The 26,796-nt window shown below is 33.6% G+C and overlaps 1 protein-coding gene across 1 annotated transcript in view; it reads right to left on the bottom strand.

Annotated features, from left to right (window-relative positions):
- The window catches only part of beat-VII (beaten path VII), a 119,375-nt gene that overhangs the window by 44,522 nt on the left and 48,057 nt on the right, over positions 1–26,796 (bottom strand). Inside the window, exons 2-3 of the mRNA XM_036361557.2 lie at positions 14,621–14,730; positions 1,239–1,337 (exon numbers count right to left, since the gene is read on the bottom strand). Coding sequence (XP_036217450.1) covers positions 1,239–1,337; positions 14,621–14,730 — 209 coding nt within the window. The remainder of the gene's footprint in view (positions 1–1,238; positions 1,338–14,620; positions 14,731–26,796) is intronic.

Below are 26,796 nucleotides of genomic sequence, written 5' to 3'. Positions count from 1 at the left end.
GTAAAGTAATTACACTCGCTGTAAAGGGAACCAAATTCTCCTAATTGCTGTTTGAATTGACGTAAGGCAAAAAGTAACAGTTTTAAGTTGTAATCGTATTGCACTACTTTGAATGTACCATATGGTGCACGAACGAAAATTGAACAGGACCACATAATACGCATTAATACTTTAAATATCAAACAAAAAATGCGCTTTAGAACCCCGTAATAGAAAATTATATACTTTTTCTAAAACCAAAGAAAAATTAAACCGAAATCGGATACGAAATTAAAAGAATTCTCTCGGTCACTAATATTAGTTTTGCATAGAAATTGCTTTATATTTTGAAACCGAAGAAAAACCTAAACCGAAACAGAAATCTAAATCGAAACTATTCGCTGGGTCACCAGCATTAGTTTTGCATAGAAATTACTTTATAATTTAAAACCAAAAAAAAACTTAAACTTACAGAGTTCACAGCAAAAAAGTTTATACAAAAGACATATTTAAATAAATAAATATATATCCCAGTGACAGAATATGATATACTCTTTCTGAAACCGAAGTAAAATTAAAACAAAATATTCGACATCAAAATAATTCGGTCGGTCCCTATCATAAGTTTCGCATAGAAATTGCTTTATATTTTGAAACCGAAGAAAAACTAAAACCGAAACCGAATTCGAATTCATAACTATTCGCTCGGTCACTAGCATTACATAGAAATGACTTTATAATTTGAAAACGAAGCAAAACTAGTACCGGAGCCGAAATCGAAATCGAAACTATTCGCTCGATCACTAGCATTACATAGAAATGACTTTATAATTTGAAACCGAAGCAAAACTAGTACCGGAGCCGAAATCGAAATCGAACCTATTCGCTCGGTCACTAGCATTAGTTTTGCATATAAATTACTTTGTAATTCCGCCCAACAAATGACAGAGTGCGGGCAAAACGACGAACTACTAGTATTAGAAAGGCAATGCGCAGGGATTTGTAAGCAATTGCGACAAACATTCTAAACTAATCTGTGGCATTTATAACTAAAACTTGTGTAGGAGGTTGCTATGTACATATGTAAATGAGAATTTTATATAAATAGACATCAATTTCGGTGAAATACTTATTTGTGACTATTTATATTCGTTTATGTAATTATAATTTGTGGTATTTGTGTAGATTTGTATAAATCTATCTATATTTAGTGACGAGTATAGACTTAAATAAACAGTTACAATAAAATTTGTACTCACATCAATTTCACCGCCTCCAATGGATGTATTCCGGAATGGCGGATTCCGTCCGTTTATGAATTCAAAGAATTTACCCTTGTCAACTTTGAGCCACGTCACCTGCAATTGATGGCAAGGAATGCCAAGATTTAATAAAAATTAACCGAAATCTTATGGCTTGACAGTGATGTGCGCATACATCTACATACACACACATGCATATATACAAGAGAAACTATAACATATCATATCCGGTTACATGTATTTAGTTAACAGGATGGAAGGAAAAATTCGACACGCCGCTTTGTTGGTTCGAGTTGAAATGATTGATAAATTCGACAGTGACAGTGATAAGAAGATATATCACATGCGTGGATATATAAAGCATTTGCATGTGAATATATTATTGAATCGTCTCATGCGATGCCAATATCTGTCTATACATATAGAGTAAGGTGTCCGTTATTTCTCAAATTGATTGTTTTATTTTTTTTTTTTTTTTTTGGATTTTGCAGACGACCCCTGAATTTTCAGTTTTTGCTATTTATTTTCAATTTAAGCCGTGTCTAAATCATTTTACTTCACCCATGTACTTGACATGGAATTTTTTGATATTTTGCAATTATAATTTAACTCCAAAGCAAATATGCTTTAAACTTTGAAAACAAGATATCCTACTACAAAATTTTTTTTCGCTACAACAAGAAACTTATTGATTTTTACCATAAAACCATTCCCTCAAAAGTTATAAGCATTTGAAGTTATGCAGCATATAAGTACTCCATTGCGTATGAGCAACACAAAATTTATAAGCGCTTGTATGAAGACTCAATAAATTTGATGTATTATTTTAACTATAGTATATAACTTGGACGTAGTGTTTTTATGGAAAAAATCACCAAGACTTTTTTGTAAAGCGGATTATTTTGTATCAGATATATTTTCTACAACATTGTAGGTTTACTTACTTTACGCAAAATATCAAGAAGTGTCATATATTATATATATAAACGGTCTAGCAACAAGAACGACGTAATGTTAAAATGAAATTAAACGCACAAATTGTGTCAAAATGGGTTCTGTTTCTGTTTTTTTTCTTTCTTTTGTCATGCAGGTAATTTTATGCCATTTATGAAATGCGTGACGAAATGGTCACCACGGCTCTTCACACGTTTACACCAATTTTCGATAACACGGTGCAGCTATTCGGCTAGAATTACAGCCATAAAGCGCTGAATTTTGTCTTCGAGCTCCTCGATTTAACATACCCTCAGTTAAAATAATCTAGAGGCGTTCAATTGCATGATCTTCGCGGCCATTCGGTTGGGCCATTTCTTGAAATTAACGAAGCGCTAAACTTTGCATGAAATGTGTCCATGTTTAGAAGTGAAACAAGAGGCGGCGCACCGACATGTTGGAAATAGAGATCGTTCACATCGATTTTCTCAAATTTCAGAAACAAAAAGTCTGGCAACATCGTTTTATAACGCTCGCTATTGATAGCAACGGCATTTATTGTCTTCTTTGGAAAGAAATAAGGCCCGATGTTGCCGGCATACAACAATACGCACCAAACGATCCATTTTTGTAATGTAATTGCATTTTCTGAACTACACGAGAATTTTACTTACCAAATTGTGACAATTTTGTTTGTTGATAAAGCCACTAAGCCAAAAATGGATCGCATTAAAGAAGATGATTTTTCGATGAAAAAAAGCAGTAGCTGCCGTCGATTAGATTTTAAGTTTACTAAGTTAGCTAAATACGTATCAGTAAAGAATATTAACTCAGTTGATCATCTTATTCAGCGATTTTTTTTTATTTCTTATACTAATTGAAATTCCATGACTAAAAATAATTATACTAATTGAATTCGAATGACGTAAAATCATTGCCGATGCTATAGGTAATGATGATGATACAAGAATAAATGACTCATTTGTCCTACGCCCACGTCATTTCAAAGCTAATTAGTGAAGCGGAATTGTTCTGCATGTCTTACTGTTGACCGAAATGTCGCTTCCAGCTGTATTTTCATATAAAAATGGATAATTGATGTCGAAACTTAAAAATAACACTCAACTCTCACTGCTCGGAGATAAGTTGTTTTCTCTCCGGTCACCTCCAGGTTTCCAGTTTTATGAAAAAAGAATCCTTTGACTGCAGACCAAATAGTATAATATTTGCTAAATTTTTAAAAATAATATAGAAATAAAAAGTTCTTGCGTTTTGCGGACGTATGTCAATGAGATGAGTATCTGTCAAGTTCTTCATTAGAAAATGTCCACATACCATTATTTAATTTATATCTTCATTATTTTTTAGTATTTTGGCATAATTATATTTTAAATAAGTAATAAGTTAAAATATGTAAGTAGTTACAAATTGATTAGTCAATCATTTAATTTATTACTTAATTGTATATTTAATATAACCAAACTCTATTATAGGCAATTAGAATAAAGTTGTACTGAGAATATCTCATGATATTTGCTATCGACTGAAATTGTTTGTTTGCAACAATCAATCAGTATTTTTCAGTGTTAATTACTTTTTAGTATTTGTACTAAGTAATTACCAATTTTATTAAACTGAGTAAATTTGGCTTTTTCCATAATTATTATCCCTTAAATACACGAATGGCACCAAATGGTCAGTATTCCGATTACTTAGCAAACAAAACCAAAAAACACAAAAATCGTAATTGACTTTTCATTTCCACGCATGGGAAATAAGACACTCTTATGTATGTACATACTTGTAGTGTGCAATTCAATTATATTAGCTGAAGAGCTATCGGTCAGCCATAATAATAGACAAGCAAGGTGTCAGTGACGGTTGAAACCTTTAAAAGGCCAAAAAGCGCTTAACGGCTTTGGCGCCCATTTACCAAAACTTATTTTTTTAGGTTTAGGTTTTTAAGCGGATTATCAGATGAATAGTTAATCACTGTAAATCAATTAAAATTATTGTATTTAAACTTGGTGGTGGAAAAGTACCGAAACTGATGAGAGGGGAGAGCGGCAGAAGAATTGGATTAAATAAAGACGCTATCAACGGTAATCAGCATTCGAACATGGCGCTAATAGAATGGTAGCCGCATAACTGCAGCATTGACTTTTTTTGTTGATACTACTTGTATATATGTACACAAATATATATATACAGATATGTGTGTGTTTGAGTGTAGGTGTGAATACATTGAATCGGAGTCAATCGGAGTGGAAAAAAGCACTTAATTTTCCGCACAATTGCTCTGCATTTATAGCAATCAACAAGTTCTAAGCACTAAAATGCAATATGAGGAAAATTTGTTGGAAAAAAGATTTCTCCCAGTTAAGTGGTGGAATAAAAATGCTGGCCACAGCTGCGGCAAGGGATGTCATGTATATTGCATGTCATTGTAAAAAGTTAGTTTTTGAAGTATTAACAATTTGTATGTGGAAAAAACACGAGCACTAGAGTATAAATAATGAATTATGAATGGTTTTATATGAGCTTTGCTTTCGGCGACTAAGCGAGGGCAGCCAGATGTTGGCACACATGGTGTGCATGTGTGACGGTGCAACTGCGCTGTGGAGAGGGCTCCGGAAAGTGTTAAAGTCAATGTAACATAAAATTGTTTAGTATTTTTTCCCAACTTACAGCGTTTAACCGTGGACACAACTGATGGAGAGTTAGCAATTAAAGTAGAAAATGCAATTATGCGCTATTTTTTCATAAATTGTTAATTTCTTTCGATACATGTACACTACATTACATTAAGCTTTAATATTAACAGTAATCATGCTACATCTCATGAATCTTTATAGCGGATAATCGTTGAGAAGTTATTGAAGAAGGCATTGTATCAGTTGGATCGAGTTATGTAATTATACTTGTAGGTCAAATGGAGAGAAAAAACAAGAATTAAGAATTATATCCACTTTTGAATTACAAAAACTTTTTTTGCGATTTTTTTTTTTTTGTTATTGTAATCGGCTCCCAAAACTTTAAACGGGTTTTTCTTGAAAAGGTGTTTTCAGAGTCGGTGTGTCCGAAACTGCAAGACCAATCGACTTGAAATATACACAAGGCTTTATTTTATATATTTTTTAGGTACTGAATGAAGATATAAAATTTTTACAAACAATAATTTCGATTTTTGAAGTGTATATTTTTACAAAAAATTTTTTTTCACTTTTTTGAGATGCCGCCGTTTGGTCAAATATCAAAAATTTGACTTGTACCTGTATCCATCTGAGGAATAATAGTTTTTTTTTGGAATTTAGGACTTTGGATGATTTTAGAGATAGATTTGAAAGTTGTTGAAAAACTGTTACCGAACCTCAAACAAATAATTTTTAAATTGGCTCTCTTTGCTCGCGGGCTCTGTTTTCTTTGCTGCGTTAATACATTTGCGCTAGCCATTTCGAAAAGTCTAGCGAAGATACGGAAAAATTAACAAATAGCAAGATGCTATAAATTCTTTTCAAAAAGTTCTAATATATTTTAGGCTATTGCATAGCTTTAATCCCGTAACGGAAATAAACCTAATAAGATCACAAAATATGCGCAAAATGTTTGCATACTTGTAGGCGTATTTTCGCATATCTCAAGCGAAACAAATCAATTGAAGAGCAGGGTGATTCAAAAATAATAATATTTAAGATACAATTTTTTTAATGGCAAATAAATAATTCTATAATAAAAAATGCATTATTCAGTATTCGGAGTCATAATATTAGCAACATTATTATTCCTTTGTTAAAAAGCTACCCAACCCTTTGGAACAGTATCTCGTTTGACTTGAACAATATAATTAAAATTAAATTTTCAATCGGATTATCAATGATATCAAGTATCAAACTTATGTTTCTTATTTCAGTTACCATAAAGCTTTAGTTTCAGTGATAAAAATCCTGAATGACCTACATGTATTGTAAGACAATAAAAATATTTTAAACAATATTAATTTCTCATTCTTTCAATAAAAGAAAAAAATGTGTTTTCTTATCGATCACCACGCTCAAAAAGTGTTACTTGAATTAATATCAAAGAAAAACTAGAATTAATATTAAATAAAAAAATACTGCATAAAAAATATATAAATAAGTATAATTGCATAAGTTAATAAAAAATGCTATGCAATAGCTTTACCGCGGCAGTCCCGAGTGCCACACGTACTTTTTTTAATGTTAACATTTTGGTATAAATACATTTTTTCAACTCTCCAAAATGTTTAAGTGAAAAAATACTTTTTCCAGCATTTAGTTCAACATAAAATTATTAATATTCTCGACCCGACTCGAAAAATCAATCGTTTGAGAACCACTGTCGTCAAGGCTAATAATTCCATTTATATTTGTAGGATTAAATTATGTATATTTTTGTATGTGTACGTATGTAAACTTCCATGACGTACTCGAGGCAAACCAGAAATTGTCGTACGGCAAATTTCCGATGGACACAGCAAAGCTTACTTACATGGCATGGGTTTTATACAAAATAGTCTACAATTATTTGCTGAAGCCGCATGCCTTAATGGCATTAGAATTTCACTCCGAGCACAAATTCAAACTGCATACATATTTTTTATATTATATACTGCATATTCCAAATATATTCAAAAATTAATACTCTCGCCTACCTGGAGGAATATTTTTAACATTTGATGAATATATATAGGTATAAAATAAATAGCGGCTGGCAAGATTTGTTATAGACACAAGAAACATATACCTATACATGCAAGTATGTGAGAACGAATGTATGAGTCCAGAGACGAGATACGTTAGTATAAACAGTTTTTTTTTTTTAAATATTTTAAACTATATTTTGGTTTTTACAAAAATTTCGCATTTCAATGAATACGAATTTTGAGTAAAATCTTCTTGTAGATGCTCTTTGCGTACCTTAAGGTAGCATAAGCAATTTTTGCTATATTAGCAATAAAGTTGGAGTAGAAAGTCTAAAGGAATCAGTCGCGGTCTGTAGCACATCTTCACAGGGCGAAATACCAACCTAACGGTCGTTTGTATCACCTAAAACTAATTGATATAGATATAGGGTTATATTTATATAAATGATCAGGATGACGAGACGAGTTGAAATCTGCCTATCTTCCACGCCCACAAAACGCAATTAATCGAAAACGTATAGTGCTATAACTAAACCGTAACTTAAAATACATAGCTCAAATTTGGCACAACGAATCTAATAAAGTCGGGACACTTGTGGTATAAAAATTGAAAAAAAGGGCGTAGCCCCGCCCCTTAATAAGTTTGTTGTTTATATGGTATTTCCCAAACCAATAAAGCTATATAACGAAATTCTTCCACAACAAATATTTTCAACACTTCTTTCGATAGTGTGAAACTACGTAAAATCTGATAATAGCCCCCCCCCCCCCACTCCCAATATAACGGTACTGTGAAGAACTACATAAAGGTCGATAAATTAATAACTAAATATGCCAGAGACCTTAAATTTTACACTCGTGATGGTATGTGTGGGCTCTGTATGAACCCCGGTCAAAATTGGACAATGGGCGCGACATCGCCCACTTTTAGGTGAAACCACATACCTTAGGACCTGCTCGACCGATTTTTACCAAATTCATTACGTAATATTTCTATAATATTCCCATACTATAGTGTGAAAATGGAGGAAATCGAATTACAACCACGCCTCTTACCATATAACACAATTTTAAATTCCATCTGGTTCTTTCACATTCTATCATAAAAATAAAGCACCAATTATTATATCGGGATGAAACTTTGGCCGAATAGTCCCTCTTAAGTGTGACATCTTATGATCAAAAATTGTCCAAATTTAACCAAAACTCTTCAAGCCCCTAGGTACTGAATATGGAGATCCCAGTGCCTATAGTTGACTTTTTACTAAAAATACCGGTCAATGTGTAAAATATATAATTGAAATTCGGAGAGAATACTTTCCTGATGATAGTATATCTGAGTGTCAAAACTGGGTTAAGTCGGGCCAATATTTCCCTTAGCCCCCATATACCTAACGACGCGTGACTTTACACCGCATATATCAGTCAATATGTGAGTTATCTCAATCAAAATGAGAGATCGTATTTTCCTAATAACAGTGTATCTTTGTGCCTAAAATAAGTAGAATCGGTTGAAACCTTTCCCTAGTCTCCATATAACTATTCACAAAATTTCAAACACTTGGTTTATTTTACTCCATATACTCGTAAGTTGGTGATGGTATGTGAGGTATTTTAATGAAACTAAGGGAGCATTTTATTCTATTAATATTGTAGTATGTTGTATTGCCAATAATGCAATAGTTAAAATCGGGTCAATACTACCCCTATCTCCCATATACCTAACAAAGGATTTTCAAACTTCCGGCTGGCGTTATACCATATATTTATCTCAAAATGTAAGATATCTAAACAAAATTAACTTATGTGGTAGTTCCCAAATACTACATATATATATTTTCGTTATTTTAAAACACATGTCGTTCAATGTGTAAGTTATATATTTTTAAAATTGCTGGAAAATAAGATCTCAAATATACCCATCCCTTTCCTTGTTCCCAATATATAATAGAATGTAAAATAATTTCCGACTTTCCACCTGACAAAATGTGTAATACTTTAATAAAATTAATTATAATGTTCTTAAAAATTGTGTGCGAATATGAATGAAATTGGTCTAGACTTTGGTACTAACCTTATAACCTTAAAATAATGAATTGCGATGCTCTGGTTGCTTTGTTCCTGGCATGTTGAAAGAGTTTAAAATGTTCTGTTACACTCGAATTTAGCTCTTCCTTACTTGTTTTTTAAATAACTTGTTTATTTAACTCAGTAATTTAAATCGATTATGCAAGCTCTAATTATGTATTGTGAGGAATTAGGGTTAAACCAATTTTCTACAGCACTTGGCCCACAGTAATATTAAAACACAAAGCATAAATATTTAAAACTGACACAGCACTGAAAGCGCATATGTTCTGCAAAGTCATTCGAAATTCACATTAACTCACTAATCACCTGTGTGTCAGTTGGTAATGGGATAATGTATATAATTATATATATATAATATAAATATTTTACCTTGTTTATTAATAGTTATATATTTGCAATCCCAGTGTTATAATTACATACGAAACCATGAATAAATACTAGCAATTAGATTCTGCGGTTTTTCATAGCTTTTTCGCATCAAACTTTTGATTATATCAAAGAACGGATCTTCGTTAAAAGCCTATGTGTATGATAGTTATTTCTAAAAACAAACAAAAAAAAAAAACAAATAAATATGTAAAATAGAGTAAACATAAGCTGACTTAAATTAGTCCGGGAGTATATATAATATAATGATATTGTAAAAATTTTGCCCGCGAGATCTTCAACTTTCCGTGTAGTAGCTATAGCATTTAGGACTAATAATATGTTTATGCTCGTAAGAGTAATAGAAGTAGAGGCAGTTTGCTCCCACTACTGAGTTTTTTTTTTTTTTTTTTTAAAGTACACTTAATAGAAAAATAATATAGTTGTCGTCGTCATAAGCGAGAAAATTGGAAGGCAATTATTATGAAAGTTTTACACTTCAAAACATGCTATGACTCAACGTGTTGTGATCTTGTACGAAAAAGATACATATAAAAAATCATCAGCTATCCCGAATTTATAATTAATTATAGAGAACAAGGTTAGAAGAGAAAGACGGTTGAGAAAGGTCTTGAATCTCTTTCCGATTACTGTATATATGGGAGGTTACGCCGGCGCCGAAACACACAACCTATCACACCGATGCAATCCACCCCAAAATGGACTAGTTAAGTATGCGCATAATGTCAGGGCGTGTCTCTTCAAGCATAAAAGCCATTTGTTGTATTTGTGAAATTCTGATTGTTTGTGTCGGGCATTTTGGTCAGCCGGTCTGTTTGTTTACTTTGGCGTGAACGTGTTTGTGTTTTTATTTCACTTATTTCTCATTTCCTGTATTCGTTTTTATCACCGCTGTAATTTCGGTTGTGCTTCCATTGTCGCAGATCCCTGGTAATTTGAGCATGGCAATGTTTATCTAATAAACAAAATAAACGAACAAAATAAAGTCAAAACTAAATTAACAGGCCGTGGCGAAGTATTGTTTACACATATACATAAACAACTATCAGCTTCGAAGCGCCTGTGTGTGTATATTCGCTGTGGTGTTGTTGTTTAGCTGTGGCGTGGTACAGGGTCATTTGCGCCTGTGTCTCTTAATTAGTTTACATATATAATTTATTTATACTTCGGGTTGCGTTTTATTTTCATATCCTGATGTTTATTTGCAATAAGGTACTTCAACCTCGACTCGGTATTTCCACAGGCTGAAATTTTACCCTCTCTTCTTAATTTCTAAAATGATTAAAAATGATTTCAGATTTCCCGTGAGATGGTTATTTGTTTCCCCGAGCAGGTACCTCCATTCAGGATCGTTACTTTTTTCATAACATTGAAGCGGCGAAATAATATTGGACTTCTCGAAGGGAAGATTACCAACCCATTTTGGGTTTTGGGTGTGAGTACGGCAAATTCGATAAATAACGGCTCTATAGGATGAATAAATTGTAATTGAAATTGTATTCAGTATTTCAGCAAAGTAACACTACTTTTTAAAGATCCGCCAAGTTGACTTTCTCTTCTTGAAATACTAGAACAGTTTGAAAGTTTGTGCTAAGCTGAATGTGAAATGTTCCATTTGAATTATTGGCTCTTATATGTTGATTATATTGTGATTAACTACCCAGAAGTACCAAGTTTAGGAGCCCTTAACTAACATCAAGCCTCGACCATATCAAAACATTATATTTCTCATCGAAGACCTTTCGCATTTCCTTCCGCAAAAATTATCACTAGATCTTTTAGAGGGTCAGATTGCTCAAATTGAATGTCAGACATAACCTCAAACAACATATGCGCCGTTATTGCAACAGTTCACCAAGTCACATGATCTTAAAAAGTTAAGCTAGCCTAAATCTCACTTTCGAACCAGATGTATTCGTCTAAATATGCGAGAAGGAGTGTTCATTTATGCCTTTGGGCGATGTGCGATTTTTTATGTGAACCTAATTCTTATTGAGGTCTACGCTCGTTAACTGTCATGAACACTACAATTGAAGCCCGAAGCCTTTACATGTGTTCAACAAATAGTGCTTTCATCATTAGAACCAACCTACCGAACCCTCACAATTTACTGCATGCCCAGTCCCTGTTTGCCTGTCAGCTGTCCGTTTACCCATTTGCATTTGATTTTGTAGTCGCATGTGTGCTGTGGTCGCTGACGAGCTTTTCAGTGACTTCCATTTCCACATTTGCAGCAACTCACTTGTTCACCTTTATTTGCCTTTCCTCTGGCATTCCGCCACAATAACAAGGCAATTTTTTCGTTCTTGGGCAAATTTGGTCAATTAATGAGTGTTCCGATATTCAGTTAATTATACTAATTAGACGCGAATTGCAATTAAAATAACGCGACCATATATCCCACGCCCCTACACTTTAGCTGCGGTCTTTTGCGTGAATTTGATTTTCGTTTTTGTGACCTTTTAATTATTAGTTTTTGTTGATTGTGTATGGAAAATGCATACATTAAAGTAAATTGTGGAGATTAGCCGACGGGGCGGGGCCCCTTCATTGCATTTTCATTCGCGGCATTATAATACTTAATTGCTTGTAAAGAGGGCGTTGCCACATTTCTGTCCTTGATAAGTACTCTATGAATATTTGTGCTGGAAAAAAGCACAATCGTACAAAAAATTTAGAGCTTAATTTCATTCAAACTTAAGTTTTTATGGCGGCACAATTTGTAAAGCTAGCCTATAATTATAATTACGGGAAGTCTAGAAAAACTCCATATAAGCCAATGTAATCAAAATTTTTATATGAAGCAGTTAACAATATAGTTTTTTTGCGTTATATGAGTACGCTTATGCGCACTGTGATCAAATAAAGAAACGAGTAAAGGTTGTTAAGAGATTTCGATAAAATGGGAAAAAAAACAAGAAATGTTAGGTTAGGTTCTAGTGCTGTAATACCAGCCGAGACTCCGAGATACTTCACGATTAATATTATTTTCAGTTAAATTAGTAAAAGCTTTAAATAAAATTGACGCGATAAACACCGAAATGATAACTTTATACAATAAGATATATTCCTTGGTTGTAACTTTTCGAAATAAACTATTTATTTGTCGGTAACAAACAAAATTATTCAAAAAAAATTATAAATGTACACTTTTTCAAGCTCGAAATCCCGACACATTAATGAAAACCTCTTATTTTACAGCTCATTTAAGAGAATACTCATTATTACTCTTTCATTTGCCGTCGTTTAATTTCAGATTTCTTTATAAGCGATTTTTGTTGAAAGCAACGATGGCCCAATTAACTTATACGTAAGTAAATATTCGTATGACATTGCAACCAATATCACAGCTGGAAAGCGTATTCGTACTCTTATGTGTTTCTTAACTTCTCCTCCTTCATTCGTGTCGATAATAACCCACTGAAGTGAAATTAATTGCCATCTGCACGAACAGAACTTGGACACTAGCGCAGCTTCGGCATGACAGCCGACTCGACTGACAGTAACTTTCTTAAGTTAGCATGCAATTCAGACTATTGATGGTGGAATAAATGCATCTGTTGAAGGGCAGATGGATGTGCGTGATCCAGCGCATGAGTGAGTTCTTAAATAGCCAACATAAACTGTTTTGAGGCCATCGGTAAAAGTATAAATTATTAACGGTTAGTAATATAATTTATAATAATTTTAATTGCACTAATCTGGTGTCTGTCTGACTTAAATTACTTACTTCTCACAAATTTAATTGAAGTATATGGTAAGCCTTCAGCTTACATCGCACAAAGGAACCTTTCGTTGGAAGTGTGAGTAAAAAGTTTTCTGGCAGATTTTTGGCTAAAGAGCTAACACTCTGACCTCGAACCAGTCGAACCAGTCGAACCAATGCAAAGTTTACTAGAAAAGTTACGCCAAGCTAAGGTCGAAGGGACCAAAAACGAAAGGAGATTACTCAGGCACTTCGCTCAAATATTTAAAAATAGTTAAAATCTTAATCTAAAGCAATGCCTTGCCATTCCTCGCCTTTTTTCTTCGCTGGAATTTTTGTATTTTTCATTAACTTGCACGGCAAAAAGCTTAAAGTTGGCCGGGTAAGGGATTTTTGTAGAATTAGTGAGACTTTTTTCTCCTTTGAGCTAATTAGCTAGAAAAAGAAATTACTTTGCAGACAAAGCCAAAGCAAATGGTATGTAAATTACTTAAAGGCGTTAAGTGAAGGAATTTAAGAGCACGAAGCAGCGCTTTGATGCTTTTCGCACAAGAAGTGGCGTGAAACTCTGCGAGTGTCTTCGTTGAGTTAAAATTTTACTACAGCTACTGCTTTAATCATAATAAGCCTTTTAAAGAAATTAATAAAACTAAAATACTTAAATTAGTTACTTTGAATTACACAAGACATATTTTTAAGCTTAAGTTAAGATATAGTTAGACACTCTGTTTAGTATAATGTATATATCCCTTAGAATTTTGAAGTCCAAGTTATTGTCAATACTGCACTTTACTACCTCGTGGAAAATTAGGAAAATATATAAATCTCATAATTTTTTTCAATAAATTAATCTGACAGTACCGGCTGCGTTTTATACTCTGATTGAAAGTTAGTGTAAAATTCTCCTTGATAGTGAGCTGTTTAAATTTACACTAAAGCTAACGGGAATTAACATTTGAAAATTGGTAACAAATTTTCCAAAATTTTTGCAAATTTAATCTAACTCACATAATTGAGCTCCATTTAGTACCCACATTTTAGTATTTGAAAAAATAAAATAAATTAAAATTTACTTTTGCTAGAAAAGTGCAGCGCTGGTTAAAACATATAATATTTTAATCTATGTGCTCTTAAATATGTTTACTAAGTATATTCTTTTTGGTAACTATTATGATTTATATATATTTACATCTTAGTTAATTTTGTTTTCAAACAGGTGGCAAACTAAAATATTTAAACTTCACACTGCTGATTTAAATATATATTACCAACAAAAAAAAACTTTATTCAGAGTCTCTAAGAAGAATAACACAATTTTATTTAGGTATTTTTTTGACTTCGTATGTACTTTTTTCTCTTTGCCTTGTGAGTGAGTAACGGTTTTTATTTCGTATGTTCTTTTTCTTCTTGGCTTATTCTTTTCATTTGCATTCACTACTTTAGCTTTCGTGAAGTCACTTTTTTATAATCCCTTCCCAACGACTGTACATTTCCCCAAGTGCACAAATAAAAACTATTAACACGAAAGAGATTGCAAGTTGCTTCTGTTTTTAACCATTATCTTACTGTAAATTTTACTTACAAAAACAGAAAGCTTACCTTATAAAGTATTTCCGGTCGCACATTGTGTTTGCACTTCATCGTGGCGCTGGAGCCGCGCTCCACATACCGCGGCACCACTAATTGCACATCCAGCTCAGATTGTCCATCTAGAAAAGAAGAAGAAAGCAAAAACAACATTAGAGGTGCAATCTAAAAAGAATTTCACGGTGTTGCACATACCACATTCTTGCCTTAGAAATAATTCTTTTGGGGAACTTTTTCCCAAAGGGGAACTGGAGCGCAGTGTTAAAGACACCAAAAATTAGTTTGGATGAAACAGTAAATCAAATAGATAATCTGGCAGCTCCATGTAGACACTTGCCTCAGAAATATATGTATATACTAAGCTCTGTTTAACAACTCAACGCTTTTTCTGTCTGGGGAATTCGATAAATTTTTTCGTTTTGCAATTTTTAAACTTTTTAATAATTTTTCTCAATTTAAGCAAACTATATTTTTCAATTCGAGCATAAATGTGATAAAGATTTTAGAATTACTATAGACTTCTCAAAGACTAAAAAAATATTTTTCGACTCTTGCAAATGTATAAATGCTCGCAAACGCGGCTATTTTTCTCGACTTTTGGTTGGTTCTATTTTGGTTGGTTAAAACTTTTCGGCAACAAAAAAAAAAAAAGCTGCCAAAATCGGTCATAAAACGAACAACAAGGAGGATATAGAGTAGAATAGATAGCTGAGGCATCGAGACATCTGAGTTGTGCTTTAATAACTTCAGAGAAATTTTAACTGAAATGAGCATACTCGTGCCGGACGTTTATGTAAACAAAAATCAGGCTAATTATTGAGTTTCAATAACTGTTAAATTCTCTTTTATAGTCAGTTAAACTGGTTAAATATCACTTTTATACAAATTTAAGAAGAGAGAGAGAAGTACGAAAACAGGCCTTTTAACTTCTTGAATAGAGATATTCGATTACATCAATACATTTGTAAGAACATTTATATATATACACCCTAGCTAGTCAATTATTCATAAGCATATTAGATATATAAGCAGTCGCTGTGGTAATGGATTTCATGTATACGTTACTAGGCGTTTATATGACACTTCGCCCACATCTGATTTGTTGTTGCCAGATAGTGTAGAATACATACATTACTTATACCTATAATGCTCATCTGGTAAACAGCAAAGCATTTATAAAAATATTTGCACTAAAAATTTAAAGCACATATGAAGAAAGTGCAAAGCAAAGTGAAGGCAAACAGTACTATACAATATACATCTAAGTTATTGCTGCACTAGCAACAAGTGGGAATACTTCTTGTTATGTCTCCTAATACAGAAAACTGCTTAAATATGTCTATGAGTTGTGGCTAGTTGTTGAAACTATAAAGTCTCGTAGAAGTTGTCTTGCCAAAACAGCTTGCATTCGAGATGATGCAGCTGGCATCTGGTAATATATTCATAATTACTGCATGCATCCCAATCGGACAGTGTCCAGTTAGAACTCCTACAACCATTGAAAGGTGGACCTTGCTGAGAGCGAAGAGTTCCCTGAGCCTCTTACGATTTACCCTGTGCTAGAAGAAGCTTGCGACTGCACAGCTGCTGGTAGTCGACCAGCGCTTGCTGATTTGGTCTGAGGCCCAACAGTCCAGTAGTGAGTTCCTACAGGTACCCATACTAGTCTTAACATAAAATTACTCTATGCTCGAGATAAGGTATCTAGACATCTGTTCACCATCCTTGAGTGCACAGTCAGCGAACGAAAGGCTAATATCGCTGCCCTACTTTCGGAGTGGATAGTCATCACTGTCAAGGATAACAGCATCTCTCCTCCAACGAGTCCTTCCCTCGGAGAAAATGCGAATTTTTATAAATAAATAATAACAGCTGTCACTGCTCGTCATTTTTTCAATGACGACAAACGCATCACATTCACTGCTGGGTATGGACTACACATGCCTTTCGCATCCACGTATGAGTATGTATGTGTGCCATATAAAAATATTATCATTTCTATAAAAAGCGAAAGCGATATTGGTTTAAGCTTATCGAGCTTTCCTTTAAGCGTCTATAAGAGCTAATACGATGAACATATGTGCAGGATATAATCTAAAGAATTGTGTACAAACTGTCACATAAGAATATGAAGCTATTTGGCTAAGTGGCTAAATTTCGAAAAATCTACTACGTTGCTAAATTCATGCTTCGTTCAACCAAATATTTGACTCTTAAATATAAAGTACATATATATTTTTATATATATGTAAAAATATGGAACTTACGAAAAACAAGTTACGTGTGTGTCCGTACGATGAAAATATCGTGGTCTCATATCTTTAGAACCTTTTATGTTCGGATATAATCGCAAGATATAACGACAAATGTAAACAGTCGATGTTTTCATAGTTACAACGGTCCAAGATAAAACACAAGGGTATAATCGAAAACGCACTAAAACTCCCACCAAAATCGTTCATACAACAGGCAACAAACAAATTGAAAAAAATTTAAACAAATGGCAACTTGGCTAAAAAATATTTCTAAATGTAAGCACTAAATTTCTCTAGTTCCCTATAAAATGTATTAAATTAAAGTATTTTAATTGTCGACGACCCTCTCCCATTCATAAGTTGTTTAAAAATCTTCAGGAAATAATTAAACTGGTTTTGATTTTGGTATAATTTTTTCTAGCATATTGTAATCCAATATATTTAGGGATTGTGGCGTTTTCTTTGAAAATAATCCATGCCAAATTACTTGAAATATCTTGTCAAATAAATAACTTGATTTTGATGGGCCAGTTACTATAACAGGGATTGTTATAGTGGTACGATGAACCATTTCGGCAAATAATCAGCTCTTTGGGGAGAAAAAGAAGTGATGCTAGCGTGACGGACACAATTTCATTGCAGTCTGTCGATTCTAATAGCTTGCCCTTCAATTAAATGTATAAGCGTTATTTTAGTAAGAGAAGGTTAGTCTGCTGATGTAATTTATTTCAATTATACCGGAAAATGCTGGAACTTGTTTTCAATGCATCAAAATTCTTAGTACTTCTATAATATCTACCACTTTTCACTTGTCCCAGTTTTCAAACCAAAACACTCACTCACCTATTTAAATATTTGCATATATGTATATATACACTTAAGTACATTTCGCAATTTACTTTAATAGAAAAAGGGATGCCACGAAAGTGCGGTTTCGTGAAAATACTGTCTTTGTAAACTCAAAGCAGCTAAGATGATTTAGGGCCGTAAAGTCAATGACAGGCATTACACACTTGATCACTTCTGCATTTGGGTTGTTCATTTTGCACTTTTGCCAGCAATTTTCTCTCAGTCCTTTTTGCCAATTTTCAATCCTCCGCTATTCTTAGTCAAATAGTAAACACTTTGCGTCTCGTTTAATGTCGCTAACCACTTTTTTTTTTGAGCTCACGAATGACAATGACTATCGACTTAATGGATGCGAAGCAGCGAAATGACAGTAGCAGCCACTCAACTCGCTCTCTAACGGTTTTGGCCGCGGAGGGTAGATTAAGAAGAACACTTTTATGTTGGAAAAATGGAAACAAAAATCGATTTTCAATTTTTGAGCAAATTTATGGGTTTATTAAAAGCTATTGTAGCGCGATTTTATGGCCATTTGGGTATAGTTATGCTCTCACAACAACAGCAACGGATATCAGGTAAGCAAACAGAGCAAAAATACAAAAAACAATTTTATATAAACATATGTATATATATGTATATGCATATATATTGTATGGATATATGTACAATACATATATATGTGTGTATGTAACATACCATATATGTTGCCTAGATCCAGCAACGGCACGAATCGCTTAACAGTTCGCGATTTTATCTGGTAGAAATATTGTGCCAACTGTTACCCGCTTATTAATCATTCAATTAAGCGCCTTTTCGGCCCAATCGCTGCCGCCAGCATCGTATATGAATGTCGGTTTGGATCGACTATTACTTGCGCTTACTACAGCTGAATATTAAACACGCCAGTCATTTTGAAGCACTCCGCTGAGGAAATACCGCTATGCCGATACAGGAACTGTGCGCTGGTGAGCACGAGTATTAGTATCATTCCCATATGGTCATAAATCTTCTTAATCCCAACCAAATAAACCTTGAGCTTACAAACGCAACACGCCACAACAACAATATCATGAGCTTAAACAACAACAATAGTACAATAACAAATCGCATTTAAATGGCAAATCACAAAGCGGGCATAATAAATTTGAATGCTATAAATTGGTCACAAAAGAGGAAAAGCCAACACAAAGAGACCAAGACAGCCTGACACTCGAACAATGCTCGTACATTCTTGGCAGCAGCGAAAGCCTAAAAAATCGTTTAGGCAGAAATTGAAGAAAAGTTAATGCAGAACAAGTGTGGACGCAAGGAGTGACAAAGCAAACTTATGGGAGTAGCATAAATCCACCAATCTCGGTGCGATTGCATCGCGTAAGCCGGTTTGGCTTTTCTTCTTGCTAGATTCCTCTAAGCTACTCGAAATGAAGCAGAGTGACTGTTCAGCCGACCGTTAATTATTTCAAAATATTGCGTTGCGCCACAAAAGTCGGCCATACTGCGAAAGACAGAGAGGGAGAGAGAGAATAGATGGTAGTAGCCGATAACGGATTGGTTCGCACAACGGTTTTCATTTTGCTACAGCGCTTCCAGATAGCCATTAAGGCTATATCGGCGTCGATTTTCTTTTTAATTTCGCTTTTATACAATGCAAAACATAGCTTAGGAATATAGATCTGTAGAAGGTCTAAAAAAATAGTAATCTGAAGAATGCCAATTGAAATTTACTGCTATGTAACAACAATTTGTAGAAGTAAGGGTGAACGAAATGATTTAGATCGAATGAATGGTGATTCGGTTACAGACTTTTGGTGTTTGCTAAGATTTTAATCGATAAAATTACTTTTCAGTAGCAGAAATTAGTGTTAGTTAAGTGGAAGGTCGTATATGATATCTCTTAGATGACAGAGGTACCTAATTTTTCCTTGAATCGCTATTTGTTAATATACGACGGTTGCTAGGGATTAGAGAACAAAAACAAACATTAATCATCGAAAATAGCTTTATTGTTTTTCAAAATATTCACCATTAACACCTATACACATACATATGCTTAAACCAACTTTCAAAGCACTTTTGTCACTCTGATTGAGTGAGGTGAGTTCTTAACGCATCAACCACCTCTTCCTTTGTCGAAAAACATTGACCTCTTAGTTTATTTTTTACGAGCGGAAATAAAAAACAGTCATTCGATGCCAAGTCGGGACTATACGCTGGATGACTCATCAGATCGATGTTTCGAGTGTTCAAGAATGCAGTTGTCGATGTGTGAGAGCTCGCATTGTCGTGGTGAAGAATGATCCATTTTCGGCGCTTGGTTTTTCTGATTTCTTGAAAGACAACTGACAAACAAAAAGTTGTATACCACTCAGAATTTACTGTTCTGTTCTTTTCCAAAAAAAAAAAAAAAACAAGCACCGATTTGCTTAGAAGTACTTCGTACGTGAACAACTTTTGTTGGATTAGTGGAAACACCTATGCAGTTGACTGATGTTTACTTTCGGGCTCATTCGCATTACAATGTCATAGACGTATTTTAAAGCACCGCTATCCGTATATTTTTGACATTTCTCTCGACCAAATGATATGAGCCTTTTTTTAAGCGATTGATCAACTGTATGGGATCCAACGTGAACAAATTTTTTTTTTTTAAACTCAAATGTTCATGCAATATTGAATATATGCTGATCCCATTAATTCGTATAGCTGTTTCAATCTCACGATAGGTCACATAAAGATCTTGGAATATCAGTTTGCGCACAGCAACAATAGTTACCGGAATAACAATTGATTTTGGACTACCTTCACGAAACTCGTCTTGGAGTGATCTACGACAGCTATTGAATTCACCATACCATCGATAAACACTAGTCCTTGAAGAAACTTCATCGCCAATAATTGAATTAAGTTCATCGATATGCTGTTGCTGCGTTAGTCCACTTAGAAAGTTGCATACAATTTTAATCGATAAAATTAATTTCTTAATACCATTTTTTAGACGAGATGAATATTTTAAGTTACTGTAAACAACACAATTAGCGCTTGTATGTCAAAACGTTCGGAGTATGTATAACATCTAAAATGTCTAACTTTAGGATAAAGTGAGTTGTGATTGCAACACCAGGCTTGACAAATCCGTAAATATACCATAAAAGGCCGCCTGCGTATTTTTAATATCGTAAAATTTATCGTTAGAATTTTCATAATCTTGTTGATTTCATCTGAACTAAACAAGAGAGTACGGAGTAAGGTTTCAATGTCCTCGAACTAAAATAATAAACAGACCTACACAAATATTACAAATGTTCATTGCTTGAGGTGATTTGCCGAACTGTTATGCCTTAAATAAAATAAAAAATAACTAATCGATCAAACTTAAGTCCTATCTACACGAAGTTTGACACAGATTATTGTTCCAGGAAAAGTAGACGAGTTTATGTTGTTGCATTAAAGTAGCTATGTTAATTCACTAAGTGCTCTCTGACATAGAAGAAAACGCTTATAATTTTTAGAAATGAATCAATCAAATCAATAAATAAAACTGTTATTAAATAGTGCACATATTTACAATTAATAAGCAAATAAGCTAGAGTTTTCTAGAAAATGTAAATAATTACGCACTTCCATAATTTCTTCACTTTGAGCATTCTTACATACATCTTCAAGTTCCTACAATTACATTCGCCAGAGCTCAGTAAGTAATTAGTGGCAAGCGGTCAAGACAAATATGCAGGAAGGACGTCCATCAGTTAATTACGTACAAATATAATAGCAAACAAATAACCGAATGCTTGCTTAAGAATATATAGGTATGTGTGTGTGTGTGTGTACACAAATGCATTTGCTTATTGGTCAAAATATGGCCGCTTTGAGAGCAAACTTGTGGCATATTGAACGGCAAACAATTTCTATAGAAACAATTAATACGCCGAGTAAACACGAACGCTTGCTAAACTAAACTGGCTGTGTGGGCCGGCATTCGATTGCGGAGAGCAGTTAGCAACTGAAACATTTGGCTATCAAGCCGGCTGATTGTGTTCATGTACACGGGTACATGAGACCAACCTTCAAATTATTAAATTACAATAAATTGGCAGCGTTGCTCGTTGAGTTGCTGCAACGAAGTGCGCCTGAGGGACTGTTTCAGCGAATCGGCCAGAATGAGGCCACATCAGCGAGGCAATATGTGCACGTGTATATGTGTACTAGATCAATTTAGAGGAGTGGCGCGCACAGCAAATTAATTGTGTGTGTGTATGTTTGTGATTAGTAAACTCACCTGGACTCGCACGCCACACCAGGCAACAAGGCTGTCAATTATACATATATGTATGTGTAGGTGTATGGTTATATGCATTCGTTTGCCATGCTCCCGGCTAAACTGCTGGAGTTGACTCTATAATCGATGATTACAGATTCAATATTAAGGCGAACGGTCAATTAGCCGCTCGGCTAGTTGGTCATATTATTGACGAACGCACCCATAAACCGATACAAACAAATCATTGGCATGGCGATACACAAATTTGTGATAATTGGCGCAAAATTTGCACTTAAATCGGAATTACTTAAGGGGCCATGGGGCGAGCGGAATAAATTGCGCCATAATTTGGCATATATATGTATGACTATCCATCCGTGTATCCGTAGTAGTCATATGCTGTCTACGTAACTGCGTGTATACATTTTGGTGTTGATTGCTATTTTATATACATACATACTATATAGATATGTATGTCTACACACCGAGGCGTATATTAACTCATGCATATGATGTGCCGATAGCTCGACCTAGCAACAGCTGACAGCCTAAACATAATTGCTGAAAAACTTCTACAAAATGGCGGATGTGTAAATTTATGCAAATTATTAGTGCTAAGTATCTTGATTATGCCAAAATATGATTTTATAACAAATTTATAAAACTCTTCATGACATACTGCTAGGATGGAGGAAAAAAAACAATTCATTATAGATATAATGTAATTGTTAGTAAAACTACTTGACACTCAAAATGAAAAGAAAAAGCGAATCAAGTACACATATGTACATGTGTATAACTCGCGTAATGCGAAAATTGCGACAGTCTGTCTCATCTAACGAAAGAGCAATAATAATATTTCTCTCACTAAAATCTGAATTCACCATACCATGGCTGAGAGGAAAATTCAAATTTTTTATTAAAATATCAATAAAGAAAACTTTAGCAAATAAGTAAATAATTGCAAAAATCTAGGTGACAGGTCAAACAATGATTCAATTATGTTCTAACTTGACAGAACACCGAATTTGTAGAGATTGTAAATTTAGAATCTTAAATGTGGTCAAAAAATATTTTATTCACCAATATTTTTTTCTCAATTAGGTTATTTTATAACCTTTTCAAAGAGAGTTATTGATTCAAAATCAAATTAAAAAATATAGCAATACAGTGTTGGGATGCTACAGATATATTAAATAACATACTTCACCACCATAAGCAATATTTCCAACCAATGTTCGTGGTATAAGCACCAACGTGGTAGTGCCTCAGCGTATGCTGGCGCGAGATTTTAGAGTTGAATTTAGAAGAGTAGATATTAAAAACTACAGATCCTTTGTAAATAACTTAATATAATTTCTAAAGCGATTGCTTCTGGTTACTCCAAGGTAAAGAAATCAAAGATCATCTGGCTAGTACTTATAGTACTGAAGACGATGAACACAGTGGATGTTCAAAAAACACTGTTATAGACGAATTCATGAAAAAAATTATTTTGAATGATCGTAAAACGTAGTTAATCACGGCGATCGAGGCTTTGGCGATTTTAAAGGAACATTCATGAAAATTTGGTTAAAAGAAGCTCTATTTAAAGTGGTTTGGCCGTACCTAACAATTAATGCACTGAATGAGTCACAAATCTATGAAAACTATTCGTAATTTTCAAAAATGATGCTTCGTTTAAATTATTATTGTAGCCACCTTATCGGGAACTTGCTCTCAAGCACTTTTTACTACACTCAAATCTCAAGAGAAAGGTTACTAAACAAGTAACTTAGCTACAATGAAGAGATAAACGTTAATTTCGAAGCAAAACATCAGTGGCACTCATTTGCTATTAATTTAAAAATCAAAGCGAGTTTTAGCCAAAAACTGCGCTTTCTTTTCTGTCTTTCTATTCTCTTAAGGTTCATATAAGCTACTTGATTTGGACAGAACTAAATTTTATAAGCATAGTGGCGCCTGTAAAAACTTTTACTAACACTTAGTAATTTTTTTGTATGATAGAGCACCAAAAACAACAACATAACAAACAACCCATCACAATTGAATACCAATTAGAGATTCTTTTCTTTTCCCAGAATGTACAAAATAATAATGTCATTTATAGAATAAAACTAAAGCTCTATATTTGACTTTCAGTTGTTTTTGTCTTAGTCGATATTTAATATTCTCCACATATAATTATTAAAAGTTAAATTACTTTTCTTCATTTTATCTATGAATGTAATGCCACTCCGATTCATTTGAGTTTAGAAAATTAGCATTGTAATTTCTGCACCAATTCCATTTCTTCTGTATTGATATTTAAAACCATAATAGAGAACTTTTTGAATTTACTGAGAATTATTATACCCTGAAGATTGTAACACCCAGAGGGAAACGTCGGAGACCCTGTTAGATACATACATGTATAATTGATCAGCATGACCAGCTGAGTCGATTTAGCAAAGTCCATCTGTCGGTAAATATGCGAACTAGTCCATTAGTTTTTGAGAAAATTAAAATTTTCATTTGTCTGAACCAACGATATCGAACTACTATAGCACATAGCTGTCATACAAACTGAACGATCGGAATCAAGTGCTTGTATGAAAAACTTTTGTGTTTGTGAAGGGTATTATAGCTTCGATGCAACAAAAGTTCTTGTTTTTGAATACTTTCGCCATTAAAGAGAAGTGAATGAACGCACGAATCCACTAATTTCATTTGTAAAAAAAGGGGCTTGGCAGAATGAGTCTGGATGTGGGCAGTGTATATTAACTATTCGCATAATAGGAAAAAAAGCGAACGTAGAGAATAAACGAAAATGGGAAATGTGAGTATAAAATATCTCAAAAATATTATTGTTAAGTACTTTTGTATGCACTTGTGGCTCCCCAAATTGTTTGAGCAACTTTTTACTGCTCTCGTTTTCTCTCATCTAATTTTTGCTTAACTATTTTAGCTCAAAACTTTAAATTAAATTGAAAGAATTGTTTAATATCAAATATGCGTTTGTAAAAGTGTTTAACTTTTACTCCACGCGTCAAACAATTACACATATTTCCACTGAAAGTACGACTCAACTGTATGTCTGTACATATGTTTGTATGGACATGTGTTAGTTGGTGGAGTCTATTGCTACAATTGCTTTTTGGTTTTTATGCATAAAGCTGGTATATAAATTTGAATAAAGCCTCTATTATTATTAAGCACAGCAGTTTAGCCTGTTTTGTGACTACGTTATTATTATTTCTGGTAATTCCGGTGGGGGATTTTGTAGCGTTGAGAGCGTCCTTCTGACACCGCGCATTTTTATTTTCCTTTCTTTTTTTTCCATTGAAAATGTGCGAGGTAAAGTGTACAACGGATTTACAAATGCAAATAAGAACCATACTTATGCGAGTATACCGTTATTTTGTATGTGTCTTTGTCTGAAAGAATGTGTATTTCACCACAGTGTGCTAAGTGAGTTTAAATATGAGTAAATAGTTGGCTGTAGTGTGATGTGTACCAAACCCTTATTAATTATAATATATTATATTTTATTCCAGTTTTTATATCTAGTTTTAAAAAAATTAATCGATTTTCTCGTTATATAATATAATTTTCGCTTAGCAATAACGTCACTAAAAATTTAATCATTAGCAACTAAAATTTGATATCATGAAAGTTTTCTTTTTCTTAATTATATCGATAACTGGCTCAAGTAGTCTAAAATTGTTCGATCGCCATCTCTTTCTTTCGTAAACTTAAAACATCAAGACAAACCAACTTCTGCTCAACTTCCCAGAGAGCTCAAACGATATTTATCGACCGTTTTGAAATTGATCACATAACTGTCATTCAAGCCACTAATCGGCTGAATCACTGTATAATTACTCAAGAGCACTGCCAGAGACTTATGTTTAAGAGTTATGAGTTTTATAGGGCCGAATTGACTAATGTAGCCAAAAATCGTGTGTAGGTGTGATCATACATCGCTTTCTGTAGCATATAACTTAGGAGTTGCACGGTGTTATATTAACTCTAATTCTTTAAATTAATTAGAGTTACGGTAATTGAGACAATATCCACTTGCAAGTCAGAAAATACACGTTTTTTTTTTTTTGTAAAGACATTTTATTTAATTAAAAAAACGATATGCACATTTCAGAATTTTATGAACTTTAATAATAATTGATCCGGTAGCTGATGTCCAGGAGAACCTCTGCAAAATGGAGTCAGGCGGTGAGGAAGATTTTTATGCCTAAACTTATCTCAAATCCAAAAACCACACTTATTATAACAACAGATAAATACAGGTAATGATCGAAGGACTAGTCAAAATTTTGATTTTTGACAGAATGGCGGCTTCCCAAAGCAAAAATGAAAAAAATTTACGCTTCAAAAGGGCTGAAAACCTTAAATTATAATTAAAAATATTATTCCTTCTATCATTACCTAACAAATATATCTAAGAAGGCCGTGTGACAATTTTAAGGGGATCGATATAGTCAGCACGGTTTCGAGAAAAACGCGCTTAAAGTTTTGGGAGCCGAAGACACTAGATTAACAAATACTTAAAAATATGCTCAGTTCTCCGAAACTATTTTCCAAATCAATTGCAAATTTTCAGAGAATATTATCAATATTCTATATTTATGCAAAAAAATTTGATTTTTTGTAATTCACAAGTGGCTATAACCCCTCTAAGATGAATAGAATACTCGCATTGAATCACAATGAAGCATTTTGAAGTTCACTTAAGAGTATTCAAGCCTTGTCAGTCTCAGTAAAAAATACTCACCCGGGTAATTGTGGTAGCAATATGCCCTGCATATTAATAACACGTTATTAGGAGGGTT

The sequence above is a fragment of the Bactrocera oleae genome, chromosome 2 (genome assembly GCF_042242935.1).
Source record: "Bactrocera oleae isolate idBacOlea1 chromosome 2, idBacOlea1, whole genome shotgun sequence".
NCBI lineage: Eukaryota > Metazoa > Arthropoda > Insecta > Diptera > Tephritidae > Bactrocera > Bactrocera oleae.
The sequence above is the reverse complement of the archived record's forward strand: the minus strand, read 5'-3'. Positions and strand labels throughout refer to the sequence as shown.